Genomic DNA, 22,343 nt, shown 5'->3' with positions numbered 1-22,343 from the left:
GAGAATTCTAATTTTCGTTTATATAGTGACATTTTTAAACCATGAGTTCAAAAAGTGCCAAAACAGGATTAGCTAAAGGAATTTCTTTTATCTTAAAAAAGTTTTATTTGGGGGGGGGGGGGGTTTCAATATGATTTTAACAAAAAAGGACATGTGGAAAAATGCACTATGTATTTATTAAAAAGAAGCCAAAATGGGAATTTTTAAGAATTTTAAAGAATTTCTACTGAATTCTTATAGAAAACCATATATACTTATTTTTCAGAGAATAGCTTCATAAAGTTATTGGCAGCCTAATCCTAAATTCATTTTACAATATCTTGATCCTGCTATTATTATATGACATCATTTACTTCATATATTAATTAGTGTTGACATACATTTTAAGTCTTTTCAGGCAATCGTATCTCATTCTATATTTTTTCTTTAAACTACTCTATATTCTAATATGCACTGCATATAATAAATAAGGTGCTGAATTTTAAATAAATAAATTAAAATAACTGAAAATCAATTATTATAAACTCTTGAATTGGCTACTTGTTGATATAAAAACCCTTGCAAACTCTTCAAAACTAATTTGACTCATTTATTTTTCTTGGGTTTTTCCTATGTTATGTACAAGTGAAACTCTGAAAATTTGAATATCGTACATAAGTTTATTTATTTCAGTAATGCAACTTAAAAGGGGAAACTAATATATGATAGACTCATTACATGCAAAGCAATATAGTTCAAGCCGTGATTTGTCATAATTGTGATGATTATGGCGTACAGCTCATGAAAACCCCAAATCCACAATCTCAAAAAATTAGAATATTACATGCAATCAATAAAACAAGGAGTGTACATACAATATCGGACCTCTGACAAGTATAAGCATGCATATGTTATCAGTACTTGGTTTGGGCCCCTTTTGCAGCAATTACTGCCTCAATGCGGCGTGGCATGGAAGCTATCAGCCTGTGGCACTGCTGAGGTGTTATGGAAGACCAGGATGCTTCAATAGTGGCCTTCAGCTCTTCTGCATTGTTCGGTCTCATGTCTCTCATATTTCTCTTGGCAATGCCCCATAGATTCTCTATGGGGTTCAAGTTAGGCGAGTTTGCTGGCCAATCAAGCACAGTAATCCCACGGTCATTGAACCAGGTTTTGGTGCTTTTGGCAGTGTGGGCAGGTGCCAGGTCCTGCTGGAAAATGAAGTCAGCATCCCCATAAAGCTCGTCTGTGGAAGGAAGCATGAAGTGCTCCAAAAATCTCCTGGTAGACGGCTGCGTTGACCCTGGACTTAATGAAGCACAGTGGACCAACACCAGCAGATGACATGGCTCCCCAAATCAACACAGACTGTGGAAACTTCACACTGGACTTCAAGCATCTTGCAGTGTGTGCCTCTCCATTCTTCCTCCAGACTCTGGGTCCTTGGTTTCCAAATGAGATGCAAAAGTTGCTCCCATCAGAAAAGAGGACTTTGGAACACTGAGCAACAGACCAGGTCTGTTTTTCTTTAGCCCAGGTAAGTCGCTTCTGACGTTGTTTGTTGTTCAGGAGCAGCTGAAGCCCATGTCCAGGATCCGTCTGTGTGTGGTGGCTCTTGATGCACTGACTCCAGCCTCAGTCCACTTTTTGTGAAAGTCCCCAGCACTTTTGAATGGCGTTTTCATGATAATCCTCTCCAGGCTGCAGTCATCCCTGCTGCTTGTGCACCTTTTTCTTCCACACTTTTCCCTTCCACATAACTTTCTATTAATGTGCTTTGATACAGCACTTTGGGAACATCCAACTTCTTTTGCAATTACCTTTTGCAATTATGGAGGGTGTTAATGATGGTTTTCTGCACAACTGTCAGGTCAGCAGTCTTCCCCATGATTGTGATTCCTACTGAACCAGACTGAGAGACCATATAAAGGCTCAGGAACCCTTTGCAGGTCTTATGGCTTAATTAGCTGATTAGAGTGGGACACTTTGAGCCTAGAATATTGCACCTTTTCACAATATTCTAATTTTCTGAGATTGTGGATTTGGGGTTTTCATGAGCTGTACGCCATAATCATCACAATTATGACAAATCACGGCTTGAACTATTTTGCTTTGCATGTAATGAGTCTATCTCATATATTAGTTTCCCCTTTTAAGTTGCATTACTGAAATAAATGAACTTTTGCACGATATTCTAATTTTTCAAGTTTCACCTGTATTTTTTTTCAGTTTGCTCTAACATAATTGTTCACTATATTCATCAGAACAGAACACTAATTCCTCCCATTAAAAATTGGAACTCAAATGTCCAATAAAAAAGGAATGCGTTATTAATCTGTTGTGTACATTTTTTTTCTTAACCATAACAAGCAAAATGAAGAAAACTGTTGCGAATCAAGCTAAAACTCTGGTAGAGCACAAAACATATTAAGCTCCCTTGGATCAAAAAACGAAGATACGTAAGAATAAAATCTTACCACAACTTGCTTTCCATCGAGAAATCAAGCGTCAAACCCATGGATGGTAGTGAGAAGAAAATAAATAACATGTTACAGGTCCCATTTGTGGGCTTTTAATAAAAGCCTTTGAATATTGTCCAAGGAGCATTGAGTTTTACTTATAATAAACTATCTTGTGAAAATAGAGATGCCAATGGAATGGAGCCAAGAACAGTGACACAAAAACAGTGCAAAATAGCATAGTTTTGACTGCTGAAAACAGCTTCATGAAAAATTATTCCTGCTTAGCAAAATGAATTGCTTTATTCTGAAAAACTTGTCTCTTGTTTTCTGGCAAATCAGAGAGGAAAAGGCTATATCTTCTGCCATATACAGATGCAAACACATGAACCAAAAATTGTATTTTTTAGTCAGACTTAAATGTTTGTTATGCAAAAGGGGTTCCTTGCTCTCTTCATGGCTGAAACCATAGAAATAATCTCAGTCTGGCATTTGCAAATCTTTTCAGGTTGCAGAATCTATTCGTTTTCTTAAAAAAAACACCATAAAATCCTATTGCCTGTTTCTCAGAGTGATGAATCATCATGAGCACAACTGCCTTACCTGGGGAGAGTGGGCATCTGAGTATCAACTGCTAAACCCTGTTCTTTCCAATGACAAATTGCACTCAAGTGGTTTTTTAAAAATTGTCATTAGTCTCTCATTCAACTCTGTCAAATTTGTTCAGTTAATTAATTCAGTGTAGGCACTGCCTGACTTCAACTGACTAGATGGTTCACAATAAATTTACATGCACACGCACGCACACACATATGTAAAGCAGACCTGCAATGCTGAAGTGAAATGTGATAACCAGTTTAGATTCCACTTTATATTCCACGATAAACCTCCCACAGGAAGGTGGGAAATCATATAGCTTTTTGAAATGTGAATTAACTCCAAACTAATCCATGAACAAGTTAGTTAATTTGGGACATATTCATAAATACTATCAGAGAACAAATAAAACCATATAAAAATTCTAAAAGATCACCCTCGTTCTGAAGAACATTTATGGCCTCTGAACCTTCATCTTGTTAGGTTTTGGTTAGGACTGTAAGAAAACAACTTCCAATTGGTAAAGTATATATATGGTACTGCAGAACATAAGGACAGAAATGTCTGATAAATTATTTTTAAAAAGTTTGCAACTATATTTGTATTAGGCAAAGCACCTTCAAGAATTCATAACTGTTATCCATGCAGTATTGTTTCTTTTGGCTAAAACTCCTTGCTATCATTATTGTGTAATGTAAATATTAATATAATACACAAATACATCTATCACTTATGACTGTATATATTTCAAATATTAAAAACATAATTTTAACTATTTAATATACAGTTGTATATATTAATAATACTTGCAAATGTTTGAATTTAAAATCTGTAGTTTTTCTCTAGGGCCAAGCTCATTATTGTTTCTGTTGTTTCTAGGAAAATATAACACAGTGACAAATACACTAGTAACCACTGCAGAAAGGAGCTAGTAAAGTATTAAATGGTGCAACTGGACTTCAAAGGAGTAAAGTAATTTTACTTTGTTAATATTTGGATTTAATTTTATGAATGTATATATAATTTTAAATTTGTATATATATATACACACATGTATATGTACATGTACATGTATATATATATATATACATACACACATACATACATACACTTTATAGATAATAATTTTAGAGGTGTTTTTTTTTTAAAAAAATTGAATTTCTTTCATCCTCCCAAGTTAAGTCAGACAAAGTTACCGTGCTACAATACGTCTCTGCATGTTACAGGACCTGGCCTTCCTTTTTAACATTATACCCAAAAGTCATCTTCTTTACAACCTTCAAGATTAGCTTTTATCAGGTACTCCACAGTTGTCCTTAAATTCAATTTACCCTATCATTTCCCAAACATACCAAAATTTTTGCATTAGCACCATATAAAAAGCTCTTATAATTCTTAAGTTTAAAAAATCATATTGGTCTGAAGATGAACAAGCATATATTTTTCTTCCTTCCTATGGATAAAGAGGTTACCAGGAATGGATCCAAACCAACATTCTGATTACATGTTTGTTATCTTAGAGCAATGCTGGGCAGTTTCCCCCAATATGGGCTCATATTTAACTAATTTTTCTTTGGCTCCAAAGGCTGCAGGAGACATGTTAGTGGCATGGCAAATTCTACCTACCATTTATTAACTCAAAGCCTTTTAAAAATATTTTTGAGGGGAAGGAGCTCTTCAAATAAATAAATTTATTAAACATACCAGAGAATTAAGCACACTTTAGTCTGAGCATTTTATAATGGAGGCAATCACACTACCAAAAGTTTGTCGTTTTGGTATTGTTTAAAAAAGTTTTTTATACAAGTCTATATATTCCCATGCTTCTTACTGAAGTTTATGCTGTGACTTTTCTTTAGCTTTGTTTAGAGAGTTTGCAAGTATACTTAAAATATGATAATCTTAAATGAGGAGTCTTAGAGAAGAGTCTTAGAAAAGAATCACCAGTCTTTGAAAGGAAATCTGGTGTACAGAAGGAAAGGCATGATCTAGTAAATAGCATGGAAAATTCCAAAAGGAACAATTCTTTCTATATGATTTAAAATAGTAACTGAGAAGCAGAGTTAGGGAGATGTGAAAGAAAACAGTGAAATCAACAAAATGTCTTGATTTCCAAAGCGGGACTAATTTCTAATACTAGCATATAAGCTAGTCCAAGCGCTTAACATGAAATGAACTCATTTATCAGCAAAGGAACAAATCAGGAGTAAGAGGACTGGTTCGAGTATATGTCTGATTCAGAATGCTGTCTCATAAAAAGAAGTTTCTATTTGCAATATTCCATCTTCTGCCCAGAACACTTCAGTATACTACAGCTTCACATTTTTCTGTAGACTAGTCTATAGTCTTCTACAGAGCACTATGTAGAAGAACATTCTTTTCCAATCACTAAAAATCAATTAATAAAAGGTGTATGAATGTGTTTTAGTTCAGACTGGCTGCAATATCATGTCTTAGGGTTCTGAGTTCTAGCAACTCAAAATAGAAATGTTAGAATACTGGCAAGATCTTTTTGGGATTCAGAAATATTGCTTCCAAACTATTAGATCAACAAAATAAGCTCTTCTATTCTATCTGTTCCTTTCAACAGACTACACACCACAGAGCTCTGTCCACATTGATCATTGAAATAGAAATAAAATGAGCAAGAATGAACTTTCACAGCTAGTGATCAATGGCTGCAGTGTTTTTTCACCTAGTTGATTATTCTCATATCATCCTATAGCTTCAACAATCTTTATACTATATCCCTTGCCAGCAAGTAAACTTTGTTACAATTGCAAGGTATCTGCAAATATGAGTCTACAATTGGACAAAAAGCTACTGTAAAAGCGCAAACATCACCTATCAGGAAGAACCCTGTGCGAAAGGGAAGGCCTGGCCCGATTTTTCAACAAGAGAGAAACAAACTTCATAAATATTGCTTTCTCATTCTTGTAAAAAAGAGCAGTCTGATTTAACTGTTATGGAAGAAAGAGAACTTTGTATTATACTTTTGAATGGAGATAAAACTGATAAGTTGCATGGACATGTAAATAGTTCTGGTTTCTTTTTAAATTGTTCAACTGTAAACTTTTGTAAACCTTTGGACCATAATTTTACCCTAAAATACATGTTTAACCTCTGAGGAGTATAGGGAGGGTGGAATCTTCAATATTTTCATTTTTAGGAAGAGTTTGGAAACATTATGAAACAGAAACGGGCTTAAAATTGTAACTTTATTATTTTTGGAAAACATCAAATCTTAGCAATGAAGTAGTTTTTCAAAAACTAAAATAGAAATGGAGTGTGTAACCACAGTCTGTGGATTGGCCATCCTGCTCCATTCCATTCCATTTTGATTGTCAGTTAGTATAGTTGAGCTTCACTGGACCCTTATTTTATTTGGAGGCCAGAAATTGTGCCTTCTGGTTCCCTTCAACCCGCCCCCCCCTTTTTTTCCCTTCAAACTGTGCTATCTTGGTAAAGATGTCAATACTTTCTCACTGTTTCTTACTAAATGATCTTGTTTTGGCCACAATCTGTTTGGCACTCTTTAGAAGTGATGCTGTTCAAAAAAGACCTACTCTGAAAGCTTTTTTAAAATAACTCAAGCAAAAGGCATTTTCTATGCAGAAGCATTCTGCTATTTCCCTCTCCTTCAATATGTATAGCAGCATACCCATCCCAAATTGCCATCAGTAATTCTCATAAAAATCTTCTAAATAGCTGTATGGAAATATGGAGGATTACAGATGAGAAGAAAAATCTGTGCATGTTTCAGTCATATCAACAAAAATATTACTCTGAATATAAATAATTAGATTAGCAATTTGTAGGACTATTACATAATATAGTGTGATGGTTCTCTTTATTGCTTTTGAAAATAAATATACAGACCTCAGTGTTGAATATTCCCCGCCACACATACAAACACCACCATTTTTCAAACAGACTCACCTTAGTCCATGGATGTGCTTTAATCTGAGGAAATTTAAATTCTGTGTAGTTTGGATTCATTTCCCTAATTTGTTCTCTTGTGGGAGTTCCAAGGACCTGGAAAATAAAAAGGATGAAATATTAAACATTTCTTCAAGAAAGGGATCACTACCCTTAACACACAGTAAATCTACTGCAAAAATACAAATGTATAGATCTCTATCCAGGATGATATGCATTTTAGTTTCCTTGAGCCTGTGTGAAATATCAGAATTTTTTTGGCGCAAAACAAAAGGCAAAACTGGTTTTCAAGGTAAACCAAACCAACTAACCAGTCAAACAAAGAAACAAAAAACACAGTAATCTTAAGTCATATTCAGACTTATACAGTACTGGTGAACTTTTAAGTTGCTATATGTGGATTCACAGACTTGGATTTTGTGCCTGCATAGAGCCTGTTCAAAAACTTTTATTGCTAACCGATTTTCTGACAGAAATCCTTCCGTTGCCCATATCACATATGATAAGGAAAAAGGCAGAGAAAACGTCCAGTCCCAAGTGGAATGTGTTGGAAAGGATATCTGGATGAAAGGTATTTTATCCCAATAAAGGTTAAGGAACAGTCGATCCTGGTGCAATCCATATAACTCTCCCTCTTGGCAAGCTAATATCATAGCTATTGAAAGTGTGGTATTTGCAAAGATGAATGTGAGCATTAGCCACCAGTCTGAAAAGCTCTGACACTCGTATGAGATCATAAAAAATTAAGTTTTAAATTTTTAAACTGAACAACGGGGACAGTGAGATAATTGACACAGAACATTCCTGTCTCCGGCAATCTAAAAATTATAGGGTTATCAGTGCATGTAACATAGATATGCGTGTGGACAAATATACCAACCTTGCTGTCAAGCAAAATCAAGCTTTTAATATTGAGTGCCACACAAAGTGCACTAATCAAACAGGTGGTAAGAAAATAGGGGAACTCAGATACTACACAGGTTATATAGAAAATAAACACAGGGTCAGTCATAAAGGATTCAATTGTCTATACATCAACACACAGAGCATGAGCATCAAACAGGGTGAATTAGAAATTCAGGTAAATGAGGGCAGATATGAAACCCACATATGGAACACACAGCTAGAGGGATTTAAATTATTTAAAAGAAACAGACCAAATAAAAGAGGAGGTGGAGTTGCTCTCTATATAAGAAATAACTACATCTCTACAGAAATGGAGCACAACAATGTTGAAAACTGTCTTGAATGCATTTGGGTCAATATAAAAGGTGGGGGGGAATGACATTGCCATAGGTGTATACTATAAGCCACCCAACCAAACAGAACTTTTTGCTAGTCAGTTAACTAAGGTATGTAGGAAGCACATCACAATAGTAACCAGGACTTTAATTACCCTGACATCAACTGGGAGACAAACTCTGCACCAAGTGGAAGATCAAACAGATTCCTGACAAATCTAGCAGACAACTTTGTCTCCCCAAAAGTAGAGAAGAGAACTAGGAGATCAGCCATATTGGACTTAAATCTCACTAACAGAGATGAAATGATAGAAGGTGTTGAAACCACAGGAACCTTGGGGGGGAGTGACCATGCAATATTGGAATTCAACATTATGCAAGCACAAGCAATAGAACACAGTCAAACTAGAGTCTTGGACTTTAAGAGAGCTAATTTCAACAAACTTAGAGAGCTTTGGAAGGATTCCATAGATGAGAATCCTCAAAGGGAAAACAACCCAAGAAGCTTGGAAAATTTTGAAAAGTGAGATTATAAAAGCCCAGTCTACCACAATACCAAAGAAGAAGAAAAATAACAGCTCTCAAAAGAAACCAGCATGGCTGCATAAAGAACACTCTGATAAATTGAAAGACAAAAAGGACAAGTATAAAAAAGTGCAAAGAGGGGCACATAACTAAGGCAGAATATCAGCAAATAGCCCAAGCCTGCAAAGATGAAGTGAGGAAAGCTAACGCTCAGAATGAATTAAGGCTTGCAACAAAAGTAAAAAAAAAAGCTTCTTTCAACATGTAAAAAACAAGAAAAAAGTTAAGGAAATGATTGGTCCATTAGTGGGAGAAAGTGGCAAGAAGGTGACAAGCAACAGGGAGAAATCAGAATTACTCAACTCATTTTTTGCATCCGTATTTACACTAAGGTAAAAATAGTCCAACCTATCAAAAACAGTATTGTAAAAAACAGATTAGAAATACAAGTTAAGATAGGCAAGAAAATGATAAGTGAGCACCTGTCTACCCCAGATGAGTTCCAATCACCAGGACCAGATGGACTACACCCCAAGGTTCTGAAGGAACTTGCAGATGTGATCTCAGAACCACTGAACTATATCTTTTAAAGATCCTGGAGCTCTGGGGAATTACCAGAGGACTGGAAAAGAACTGAAGTAGTTCCCATCTTTAAAAGGGGGGAGGAATGGATCCAGGAAACTACAGACCTATCAGCCTGACCTCAATACCTGGATAAATCTTGGAAAAGATAATCAAGCAATGAATCAGTGAACACCTAGAGGCAAAGTCTTTACCAAACCCAACATGAGTTTGTCAAAAACAGATCATGCCAGATAAATCTTATTGCATTCTTTGACCAAGTGACAAAATTAGTGGACCAGAGGAATGCTGTGGATATAATTTACTTTAAGGCATTTAATAAAGTAGACCACAACCCACTACTTGATAAGATAGAAAAATGTGGGTTAGACTGCATCACCACCAGATGGATTCATAGCTGGCTGACCGGCCGTACTCAGCGTGTGGTCCTCAATGGAACTGCATCTACATGGAGGGAAGTGTGTAGTGGGGTGCCCCAGGGCTCTGTTCTGGGCCTAGTGCTCTTCAACATCTTCATCAACGATTTGGACGAGGGGATAGATTGGGGAACTCATCAAATTTGCAGATGACACCAAGCTGGCAGGAATAGCCAACACTCCAGAAGATAGGCTTAAGATACAGAAGGATCTTGACAGACTTGAACACTGGGCGCTATCTAACAAAATGAAATTCAATGGTGAAAAAGTAAGGTTCTACATTTAGGCAAGAAAAACCAAATACACAGGTATAGTACTATAGGTGGTATCTTGGTCAATAGTAGCAACTGTGAGAGGGATCTTGAAGTCCTAGCGGACAATCACTTAAATATGAGCCAGCGGTATGCTGCAGCTGCCGAAAAAGCCAACACAGTGCTAGGCTACATTAACAGAGGGATAGAATCAAGATCATGTGAAGTGTTAATACCACATGTGAAGTGTTAATACCACATGTGAAGTGTTAATACCACACAATAATGCCTTGGTAAGACCACACTTGGAATACTGCATCCAGTTTTGGTCACCAAGATGTAAAAAAAAAGATGTTGAGACTCTAGAAAGAGTACAGAGAAGAGCAACAAAGATGATCAGGGGACTGGAGGCTAAAACATATAAGGAATGGTTGCTGGAATTGGGTATGTCTAGTCTAATGAAGAGAAGGACGAGGGATGACATGATAGCAGTGTTCCAATATCTAGGGGCTGCCACGAAGAAGAGGGAGTCAAGCTATTCTCCAAAGCACCTAACAGCAAGATAAGAAGCAACAGATGGAAACTAACCAGAGAGAAGCAATCCAGAACTAAGATTATAGGAATCCCATCTAAATTACTCCTAAGGAAAAATAGGACTGAATCCTCCAAAGAAGATCTAGGCATTATATCTGCCTCTGATGGAGGAATATTAACTTAGGATGCTTCAAAATGTGAGGATAATCATGTAAGCCCGTTGTAATAGTGTAGCAACTCATAGGTTCTATGGCGACCATTAGATAGGAAAGAGGCATATTTGCAAAGATTATATTCTGCAGAGGGGGATCAGTAGAAGACCATGCGGAAACCAAGACAATCTTGCCTGATGTCTGGAAATATATTTTGCCCCTGCATTGAGAAACATAGTTATTTTCCCCCAAAATACAAATGAGACAATCTTGGGCTACTCCAGACATATTTCTTGATTCTTACTGCTGAGTCATGGGAACTGCCAGAATAAAAACTGAATGTAAACACCAATGCTATTATCTGCAGACTGAAAGTAGGGTGACCACTTCATGTATACCAATCAACCACAGCATTGCCTAATACATTCCAGTTTGACTTTGGAGGATGTCCTCAAATGCTTGAATTAAATTTTCAGTTTGTTGATCCGCTATGGTGGATTTAATATAAAACAACTACTTTGGATGTGAAGGAATGAAAGTATACTTTTCTGTAACACGAAGCATTTTTTTTCCTGCAAGATCTTGGAGAAGAGGAGCCAAAACAGTTGGGAGGCATGCTGTGATAATATTCTACAGATAAAATCTATCAGCATATACTTGCTGAATATATAATTGGGATTAAAAACATACAGATAAAAACAGCAATATTCTTTTGAGATTGGAACCATAATAAAATTATTAATAATAGAGATCTATTTTGATAAACAAGGTTATTGTAACAATTCAGATCCCCTGGTTTGAAGAAGTATTCAGGTTTTCATCAACTTTCTAAAAGCCAGAAGGGAAAGGGCAGATTACACTTTGGATAAATCAGAAAGGGGAGGGAAGCACTGAAAAATACATTTATTGGGCCCCTAACGGTGCCAATCATTAACTGAGGGGATATGTAGTAAGCCTGCCCTGCTAGAACATATATCAAGGGACAGGGAAGAAGATGGTCTCACAGATACCAGGCTCTGAACATGAAGGGTTTTAAAGATAATAAGCAACATTTGAACTTATTTGTTAAATGTATAGGCTACCCTGTGTCACCCATCTCACTATCCAGAGTGACCCAGGGTGACTTACAATAGCATTAAAGCATAAATATAAACATTGGAATTAACAAGTAAATAAAAGTTTAAAACCAAGAGTACAGACAGGATGGGGCTTCACTTTTGTCTCTCACTCAATCAGCCACCATAGCACATCCCCATGAGGACCTCAAGCCAACTGAGAGAACCAGGTTTTAAGGTCCTTCCAGGAGGCCAGAAGGGTGGAAGTGGATCTGGAGGCAAGATGTTCCAGAGGGTGGGGGACACGGTAGAGAAGGTTATTCTCCTTGGCCCCACTAGCAGAAATTCCTCATCCAATGCAGTCTGAAGAAGGTCTCTTCTACTGGTGTGAGTCGGGCAGGCCTAACCAAGAGTTTCATTTGGACCCAAAAGCAAACTGGCAAGCAATGCAATTCATGTAACAGCAGTGTTACATGCACCACCCTAGGAGCCTCCAGAACTGCCCACACTGCTGCAATCTGATGGGGCATGAGTGACTGAGTGCTGGGTTTCACGATCCAGGAAAGGGTGCAATTGATATACAACACAAAGTTGCATGAAAATTCTCCCAGCCACAATTGCCACCTGCAGGAGTCATGAATCCTGAATTGCACCCAGAAGCCAAATAGCAACCAGTCCAATTCTTGGAATAAATGTATTTCATAGGTACTTTAAGGAACACTCATCACATGAGCTACTACTAGACCAGCTGCAGCTTCTAAATATTGAGTAGAAACTGAAAGAGTGTAAAGCCTAGGGCACTTCCACTTGAGGTCTACACTCAACCACTACTATCTGAAACTGTCCTTTCAGCAAGGAAGAGACCCATAATATCGGTAGTCCTCAACTTAGGACCGCTCATTTAACAACTGTTCAAAGCTACGATGGCCTTGGGAAAAATGATTTATGACCTGTACTTGCACTTATGACCACACCATCCCCATGGATACTGGATCGCAATTCAGATGCATGACAACCATCACACATTTACAACCAGTTCCAGTGTTCTGAGATCACATGATCATGATCTGTGGCTTTTTGGCAGGTTTCTGGCAAAAACACCAATTGGGGGATGTTGGATTTGTTTAATGACAATGTGATCTGCTTAACAACAAGTTATTTGCTTAATGACCACCATAAAATTGTCATAAAATCATGTTTAACTCAACTTATGCAATGATTAAAACGGAAATTACAATCCCAACTGTGGTCATAAGGACTGCCTGTAATACAGGACCTTCCCCCAACCATTAGAGATGGCCATGAAAGAGACCGTGGTTGATGGTATTGACAGTGCTGAGGTAAGAGGAACCGGAAGAGCCACCTTACTGCTAAGCTTGTCCTACCAGAGACCATCAGTAAGTGCAATCAATGTTGTTTCTGTCTGAAACCAGGATTTATTTATTTATTTATTTATTTATTTATTTTTGGGACTTATATGCTGCCCTATCTCCCAAGGGACTCAGGGCGGCTTACAACAATAAAAACAACAATACAAAAATTAAAAAACGAATTAAATAACAGCCCCTGTTCATTTTGTCCAGAGTTCTCTGTAGTTGTAGCCCAACCACTTTCTTCACAAACTTCTGCAAACTGGGTGGGGGGGGGGAGGGACAGAGACAGGCTGATAATTGTCCAATGGGTCAAACAATGGCTTTATAAGCAAGAGGCATATCACTGCCTCCTTCAAAGATAGGAGGAATATTACTTCTTTCAAAGATATATTTACCACCACCCCAACCCAGCTACCTGTCACCTCCATGGAGGCCTTCATCAACCAAGAAGGATACAGGTCCACAGTACAAGTGTTTGGGCTGATACTGCAGAGGGCTTTTCTTTTTACATACGATCATGTGAAAAAGCAAGTACGCCCTCTTTGAGTTCTATGGTTTTCCATATCAGATATAGTTAAAATCATCTGGACCGTAGCAGTTCATAAAAGTAGGTAAATACAACCTCAGAGGAACAACACATAACATATTATAACGTATCCTTGTTTACTGTACAAAAAGAAAGCCAAAATGGAGAAACCATGTGTGGAAAAACTAAATACACTTATGATTCAGTAGCTTGCAGAACCACCTTTAGCAGTAATAACTTGAAGTAATTATCAGTCTCTCACATTTGAGGAATTCTGGCCCACTCTTCTTTACAATACTGCTTCAGTTCATTGAAGTTTGTGAGATTTGTTTACACAAAGCTCTCTTGAGGTCCCACCACAGCATTTCATTTGGGCTGAGATCTGGACTTTGACTTGGCCATTGCAACATTGATTCTTTTTCAGGCATTCTGTTGTAGATTCACTGGCGTCCTTGAGATCATTGTCCTGTTACGTGACCCAATGTCAGCTAAGCTTTAGTTGTCGGACAGGTGACTTTACATTTGACTCTAGAATATTTTGGTATACAGAGGAGTTCATGGTCAATACAAGGTGCCCAGGTCCCGTGGCTGCAAAACAAGCCCAAATCATCACCCCTCTACCACAGAGCTCGACATTTGGTATGAGATGTTTGGTTTTCACCAAACATGGTACTATGTACAGGAAGTCCTTGACTTATGACCACAATTGAGCCCAAAATTTCTGTTGCTAAGTGAGACATTTGTTAAGTGAATTTAGCCCCATTTTAATGACCTTTCTTGCCAATGTTGTTAAATGAATCACTGCAGTTATTGACTTAGTGACACGGTTGCTAAGTAAATTTAGTTTCACCATTGACTTTGCTTGTCAGAAGATTGCAAAACAAGGATTCTGGTTTGCACGCGCAGCGCTTGCGGATGTGCAAGAACAGCTCGGGGCGACCACCGCAAGGAGGCCCTCCCTGTGATCACGGAAGGGCGGCAGCCCTCCACTCAAATCCAGAGCAGCTCCTTTGGCCCGAAGAAGAGATCGGCCATTAAGATGGCCGATCATTAAGCCATTCCCTGCCGAAAGCCCAAAGCACCATCTAGCACAACGAAGCAATCTGGAGGATCTGGGTGAGACCTTACCTTTCTTATTCCCCTAACTACTTTCCTGTGGGACTTTTCTGAAAATTTCCTCCCCCTATTTTGAAAGACCGGCGACTACATACTTGGGGAATAAACTTTAAAGCCTTAAAAGAAATCAAATGGCTAACCTAAAAAATTAAGCAACCTTATTTATTCCTATTAAAAAGCTTTTATTTTTGTGGGGATCTACCACCCTATTTTCTGCTTAAGCTGTGAATTAAGGGGAAAAATGGACTAATTGAATAAAAGCTTCGTATTTGATGTCATCTTGTGGTGAAACTTGGTATAGAAAGTAAACCTTTTTTTTTATTGTGAGAGCTGACTGAATAACAGAGCTGTCCTTGACATTATCTTCAAAGATAAGAATTGGGAACACCTAGCACTGAAAACAATCTATAGGAATACTGGAGGTGGACAATCATTGACTCTTATTAAAACAGCCTCCATGAAAGACCTATCTGTAAACATCAACGAAATGAAGGAATATATTCCACCACTTAACTACAAACTGATACTTGACACAATCTTGGCAATGACTGAGCAAATCAAATCCAAACTGCAAGATAAATCTAACAGCTTAAAGCTACCAAATCAAACTTTGACCTTAAATGATGAATCGACAATCCAAAAACAAACAGAAGAAATGGAAACTAACATTAAAATAGCAGACTCTAAAGAACAACAAATACAATTTACAGAGACCTTGAAGCCCAAACCTCGACTTCAACTATAAAACCTACAACTCAAAAAACAATAGTACCTGAAGAAAGCAACATCAAGAGGGAAGATATTAAAGGTCTTTAAATACAGTACGTTGAGGACCCAGCCAATCAAATGATAACCATAACACCAGTTACTACTTCCTACTTAAGCCAGATGGAATTGGAAGAAGAAAAAGACCAGACTGAACGAATAACAATTATATTACACCAAACATCGAAAATTGAGCTATTAAAGCAACACTTCAATGATTACAAAGGGGACACTTTTTTGGCAAAACTGATATTTGGATGGTCTCCCTGGATTCAAACAATGTGTGTAGGAAGGGAGACACATCTGAGAATTTAAAGGTGCCAATATGGAAGCCTGATTGGCACAAAAGGAAGGCAAGAGTTAGACTTAAAAAAATAGACTTGTCTCTTTCTTGTGATTTGTAAGGATAGAGCTTAAAAAATTTCTTTTAATGCGCTAAGGGGAATCTTATATTTTATATTTGATTTTATATTTAGGTTATATATTTTTAAGGGAAAACAAAATTAAGCTATTAGGACATAACTCTGAATTATATTATAGAATCTGGAATGATATAATAAAAGACATTATTTTAATAATTGATGAACTATTAAGATGACATATAGAATATATTTGTTGTAATCATACAGATATAAACTGATTTTATATTTAACTTTTAGGTATCTAAGGGAAAGGAAAGTTGGCTATTAGAATTTATTTATATTATAGAATTTGGAAGGATATAACAAAAGATATTTTTCTAATAATTGGTGAACTATTAACATGACAAATAGAATTTACTTGTAAAAAATAAGAATGTATTGAAATGAACAATGTAAGTTCTGTAGACAGGATAATTACTTTTTAATGAAATAGGGAAATGTGGGTTACACAAAAATTAAGCTTTCTTTTATATATCATAGGCTATTCTAGAATATACTACTGTAATTAGGTAAAACTTGAAAACAGGACATGGATATGTATAAGTGAAAATATACTGAAAATTCTTCTAATTGATTATGTTACAATTAGAAATGTATTAATTTGATTACGTTATAACTAAGGGAATCGGAGAGGAAATCTTTGTTGATGCAACTTGAGCTATTTACAAATAATTTGTTATTTGCTATTGTTTACTTTTGATTACCCAACCACCGTATTGCTTCACAAATACCTGAATGTAAAATTAAAAAATTAATAAAATGTGTACAAAAAGATTGCAAAACATGCTCATGTGATCATGGGATACTGCAACCATCATAAATGTGTTAGTTTCTAAGTGTCTGAATTTTGATCACATGGCCATGGGGATGCCGCAACAGTCATAGGTGTGAAAAATGTCATAAGTCACTTTTTCAGTGCCATTGTAACTTGAATGGTCCCCAAACAAACTGTTGTAAGTCAAGAACTTACCTGTATTATGGCCAAACATCTCCACTTTGGTCTCATGTGTCCAAAGGACAGTGTTCCAGAAGTCGTGTGATTTGTTCAGATGCAACTTTGCAAACCCAAGCCGTGCTGCCATGATCTTTTTACAGAGAAGAAGCTTTCTCCTGGCAACCCTTCCAAACAAACCATACTTTAACATGCTGAGGCCTGTAGAGTCTGAGATGTAAGTCTTGGATTTTTTTGTAATTTCTCTGAGCATTGCACCATCTGACTTTGGGATGAATTTGCTGGAGCATACACTCTTGGGAAGATTGGCAACTGTCTTGAATGTTTTCCACTTGTAAATAATCTTCCTCACTGTAGAATGATGGACTCTAAATTGTTTGGAAATGGCTTTACAACCCTTCCCAGATTGATAGGCAGCAACAATTGCTTTTCTAAGATCATTGCTGATGCCTTTACTCTTTGGCATTTTGTTAGCACACAACTCAGTGCTGGAGACTCTTAAAACATAGGCTTTATAGAGGTAGTCTGATAATCAGTTGCTGATAATCAGTTTATCAAGGACACTTGATTAGTAGCATTTAGCTAATTTACTTAGCCTCTTCATATCTAGGGAAGCAGTAAGGGTATACTTGGTTATTCACACATGGTTTCTCCATTTTGATTTTCTTTTTGTAAAATAAATGATGACGTAGTACCATGGTGGCGAACCTACAGTATAGCACATGTGCCACAGGCGGCACGCAAAGCCATTTCTGTGGGCAGGTGTGCAGCTGCTGCTGCCAGCAGCTTGCGCAGGTCCATTAGGCTTCTGCTGCCTAGAGCAGCAGCCCCGCCCAACACAAAGGAGGCGAAGCAGCCGGCTAGCAAGCCCCGCACAGAGGTGCACGCCCATGCCCAGCTGGCCACCCCGAGTGGAGAAAGCCAGATCTCCATCAGCGTCATAGCCACCCAGGCCCAGCAGAGACCGTGGGGGGGGACACACACAATCCTAGTTGGGACTGGGGGGGGCATGGCACCAAGGGGATCCGGCTTTCCCTGCTTAGGGTGGCCTTTGGCTTGCTGGGTGTGGGCGTGCTCTACCACCTCTACACGACGCTTGCTAGCTGGCCATTTTGCCTCCTTTGTGCTGGGCAGGCCAGGCCTTCAGGTGGCGGCGGCAGCCTAATGGACCTGTGGACTACGGCACGAATCCGCCTCCTGTGCACCTCACCTTGTGCTCCTCTCCTTCAGCACCCGTGCGCCCACAGCCCAACCAGGGGGACCCCAGCCGTCCATGCCATGCCACCCCGGAGCCCCAGCAGCACAGCAGCAGTCGCTTCTCGCAAGCCGGCTGGGAGCTCGCCCGCCACCTGGCCCGCCACGGGCATGGAGTCCCAGTGTGACTACTTCATGTATTTCCTGGCTGTGCCTTTCTCAGCTCGTGAGGTGCTCCTCGGGGAGCCACGCCCCTTGCCCTGGAGGAGCCATCTCTATCTGGGGGAGATGGTCTGCTTCCTAGTGGTCCTGTGCTGCTGCTCGGGAGCCGGTGGCGCTGTCTGGCTGCCCTGGAGGGAACTGGCAGGCTTGCTCTTGGCGCTGACCAGCATCAGCCCGGTGGCGTCAGATATGAGCCCCCGCTTGGTGAAGCAGCAGAGGAGGATGCGGCTGGAGCTGTAGAGGCAGCTGCCAATGGAAGCATGTTCCGGGAGTGCTGGGCGCTACTGACCCACCCTGGGAACGACGGCAGTGGCTGTCCCTCCCCCTGAGGAGCCATCGTATCCATTAACAAAGTCATCTTTCCATTGACCATTTCTCTGGACAGGCTGACCCCCAGCACCGTCAAAGCCAAAATTGTGGTGACCGTCTGGAGATGCAACCAAGAGAGAGACAACATCTGAGAGCGTGGCTACCTCAGCATCTTGCAGGATCAGGCTCCTTCTCAGATCTTCCGCAAAGAGCAGGACTCCTTCAAGGGAGGAGGCAGGCGGTGCAGCTTCTCCGTGCACGAGACTGGGATTTTTTTGCCGCTATTGGATTTTCGCTACCAGACTTTAACTTGATGCAGAAAGGGAAGGATATGCATTCTGCATCAACTTTTAAGAAGTTTTAAGAAGTTAAAGAGTCTGGCAGAGAAAATCCTTTCCCGCCACCTTGCCTCTGGTCGGCGCCGCCAGCAGCTTGCTCAGGTCCATTAGACTGCCACCGCCGAGAAGAATAGTGAGTTTTTATGCCCAGCCGGCAAGGAGTAGGTCAGGGGATGGTGGCTGGTTAGGGAGAGGGAAATCATGGCTGTTTGGAGGGGGGGATTTGCCAAGCCTCAGGGCGGCGGTATTGGCAGCTCCCCCCACCCGGCCCATTTCCCCAGCTCTGTTACTCTTTGCAAGCCTGCCTAGCCCGCATCAGCCTTGCTCTCCACAGCGCGCTGCAGTTGATCCGAGGCATGGAGAGCAAGGCTGATGGGTGAGCACATAGCAACACTGACTCCGCTGTTTTGGGTGGTGCTTCTGATCAGTTCCAGCATGCCATGGAGAGCCTGGCTGATACAGGCAAGGCAGGAGCGCGCACAGAGACTCTGCTTTTTTCCTTTGACAGCGATGGGGTTAGGGTTGCTGCAGCTGATCAGAATCACGCCAAAAACAGCAGTCTGTGTGCACGTTTGCTATGCACTCACCCGTCAGCCATGCTCTCCATGCCTCGGATCAGCTGCACAGCTGCGCTGTGCAGAGCAAGGCTGACACAGGCTAGGAAGTCTTGCAAACAGACTCTGCTTTTTTCAGCGGGACTTCAGTGCCTGGCCAGCTCGGACAATTTCCCTCTTTCTTTTCCCCATTCCTCCTCCTCCTCCTTTGACAGTGATGGGGTTTGGGGGAGTTGCTACCGGTAACAGAGCCGGGGAAATGGGCCAGGTGGGGGGAGCTGCCAATGCTGCTACCCTGAGGCTTGGCAGATTTCCCCCCCAAGCAGCCATGATTTCCCCCTCCCTAGCCAGCCAGCCACCATCCCCTGACCTACTTTTTGCCTGGCCGGCCGGCTGGCACAAACCCTCACCACTCGTCTCCTCAGCGGCAGCACCCTAATGGACCTGAGCATGCTGCTAGCAGCACCGGCCCGAGGCACAGAGGGGAGGGGGAGGGGAAAGCAGGCAGTGCAGCGGCTTGGGTACTTTGGCTCCGTTCAAGTTGAAAGCGAAGGCCCAGCAGTGGGATTGCTCTCAATAAGAGCTGGGTGTGTTGCTCGCTCATGTGCACCCACCTTATTGAGAGCAATCCTGCTGCTGCACCTCCACTTTCTTCAACTCAGATGGAGCCGAGGAGCCGCTGGTGGCCACTTGAGTGGGGAGGATGAGCTTTGCTACTGCTGCTGGGCCACACCTGGGCTACGCCCTGCCGCTGCCTCCCAAACTCCATCTTCGCTACTGGGTGTGAGCAGCGGTAGGGTGCTCTGTCCTGGGGGGAAAGCAGCGGCAGCCTAACCTTAATCCCCACCCTGCCTCCTTCCTTGCCACGCCTCACACTGCAGGATGAGCCTCCTGCCCACTGCCCCACCTGCCAGAGACCCCCCTGGATCTCCCCCAACCCTGCCCGGCCCCCACAGGCATCCCTCCCCAGGAACAACATCGAGGTGGCCACGCCCACCCAGTGGACCACGCCCACCCGGCAATACATAAGTGGGTTTTGGGTTGCAGTTTGGGCACTTGGTCTCTAAAAGGTTCGCCATCACTGACATAGTATAATATGTCATGTGATGTTAGTCATCTGAAGTTGTATTTACCTACTTTTAAAAACTGCTAAGGACCAGATGATTTTTTACTATGTCCTGATATATAAAATCATAGGACTCAGAGGGTGTACTTACTTTTTAACATAACTGTAAATTCTTTTTTTGTGATGTAGATATGTAGGCTACAAGATGCCTGCTTGACCTTTATTCTTGCTTATCAGCCAGAAAGCCCCACAGTTAAGGGGTGGGTGGATAATCAATGCTTACTTAAGGGTGGGATGAGTTCTATCTGCTTAAAGCAAGCAGTTAAAATGTTTTTAATTAAAAAAAATCCTCCCTGGATCAAGGTGACTTCTGTAAGTCAGTCTCAAATAGTTCATTCTTGGACTTCTGGAGAACTGGATAGAATGGTCAACTAAAGTTGCCTCCACAAAAAGGAGAATTAACAACTGCAAAAAAGAAAGAGCTAGTGAGTAGACCAATTCTTTAGAACCTCCCCAAGACAAGGAGAGGACTGGAGACTGCTCACAGGTATTCTAAATAGCTGTTCCTTGTGAAGAGATCACAAAACAGCAGTCTCTGGACTGTTTTCAGTACTGAAAACAACAGGAATAGCCATCTTGCTCACAACCACGATCAGCATCTTTCAAAGGACACTACGTATGCCAATTTCATTTTCTAATTACATTCGGAAATTGTTACTTTTAAATTATTAGAAACCTTTTGATTGACAAGTCTGAAAATGTCATGTGAGTTTTCTTTCAATCCTTCATGAAAAGAAAATTTAAATCAATTTAAAGGTTACTTTATGGTGTATTTGTACCAGTACTAGAGAAAGTTTAAAGTCATTTTTTTGTATGTTTTTCTTTCTTCTCTCTTGTCATTTTTTATTTTTTGTTAATTTGTATTTTATCTTTCTTTGAAACTTTCAGTTGGTTTAAAAAATAATTTTAAGAATGTAAAAAGTTTGAAATAAACAGCAAAAAGAGGAGTAAGGCTTTGATCCTAGATAGCCATAAACTTGGAAATCTGGATTAAGGTTCCAGATAACTCTGGAATAAAATTTGGGAATTAATTATACAGAACCCTTCCCATTGCAAGTAGATTTGTTTCAGCTTTCACAAGACAAATATAAGCAATTTCTAAAACTGGACACTAGAGGAAACAAAGGTTTGTAGTTAATGGAGAAAAATACACAATTAACAACTAATTAGCTAGGAGCAGTAAAATGACTTGTCATTTTAAATATTGAAGGAAACTTGAAAAATGGAATTAGAAGTTACTGTCCATGATGGCAATAGTGATGTTTGTTTATATGGATAGACTGCATCCAATAGACGTTTTGTACGAAATGGCAAATAAGGGGGTCTCGGAAGCTTCACCTGTCAGCCCCTGCCTTTTGGCCGTCCCGCGGGGGGCGGAACTTCCAAGAGATTCCCCCCCCCGGTGCCTTCCAGGCCTGCTGACCTTGGCAACAAGTCCAAGCCATTGGCACGCCTCCCCCGTTGCCATTTGTGCAGGGATCCGGAGGCGTCCGTGCCGATGCATGGGGATCCGCCTGCCCGGGGCTCGGCGGCAGCAGAGGCGGTGGTTCCTTTTGCTGCGCCATGTCAGAGGGGGCACCGTTTACCCCTCCCCTCCCCTCCCTCATGGCGATGCAGCACCTTCAGTCTCCAGATTCTGCCGCAACGTCGCCTCCGCTGCCCTTCTCTCTGCTGCCTGGCCCAAACAAAGAGGAGCTGAAGGCAGCAGCTACGCCA

General features: G+C 40.3%; 1 protein-coding gene across 7 annotated transcripts in view; it reads right to left on the bottom strand.

Moving 5' to 3' along the window:
- GSK3B (glycogen synthase kinase 3 beta) overlaps positions 1-22,343 on the bottom strand; it is a 165,164-nt gene that overhangs the window by 40,058 nt on the left and 102,763 nt on the right. For all 7 annotated transcript variants that reach the window (XR_014025055.1, XM_081317168.1, XM_081317165.1 and 4 more), the window contains one exon: positions 6,975-7,070. Coding sequence is in view for 6 of the 7 variants with exons in the window: in XM_081317168.1 (XP_081173294.1) it covers positions 6,975-7,070 (96 nt within the window). In the remaining variant the exon portion in view is untranslated. The remainder of the gene's footprint in view (positions 1-6,974; positions 7,071-22,343) is intronic.

Source organism: Vipera berus (assembly GCF_964194415.1).
Source record: "Vipera berus genome assembly, chromosome: 2".
Taxonomy (NCBI): Eukaryota; Metazoa; Chordata; class Lepidosauria; order Squamata; family Viperidae; genus Vipera; species Vipera berus.
The sequence above is the reverse complement of the archived record's forward strand: the minus strand, read 5'-3'. Positions and strand labels throughout refer to the sequence as shown.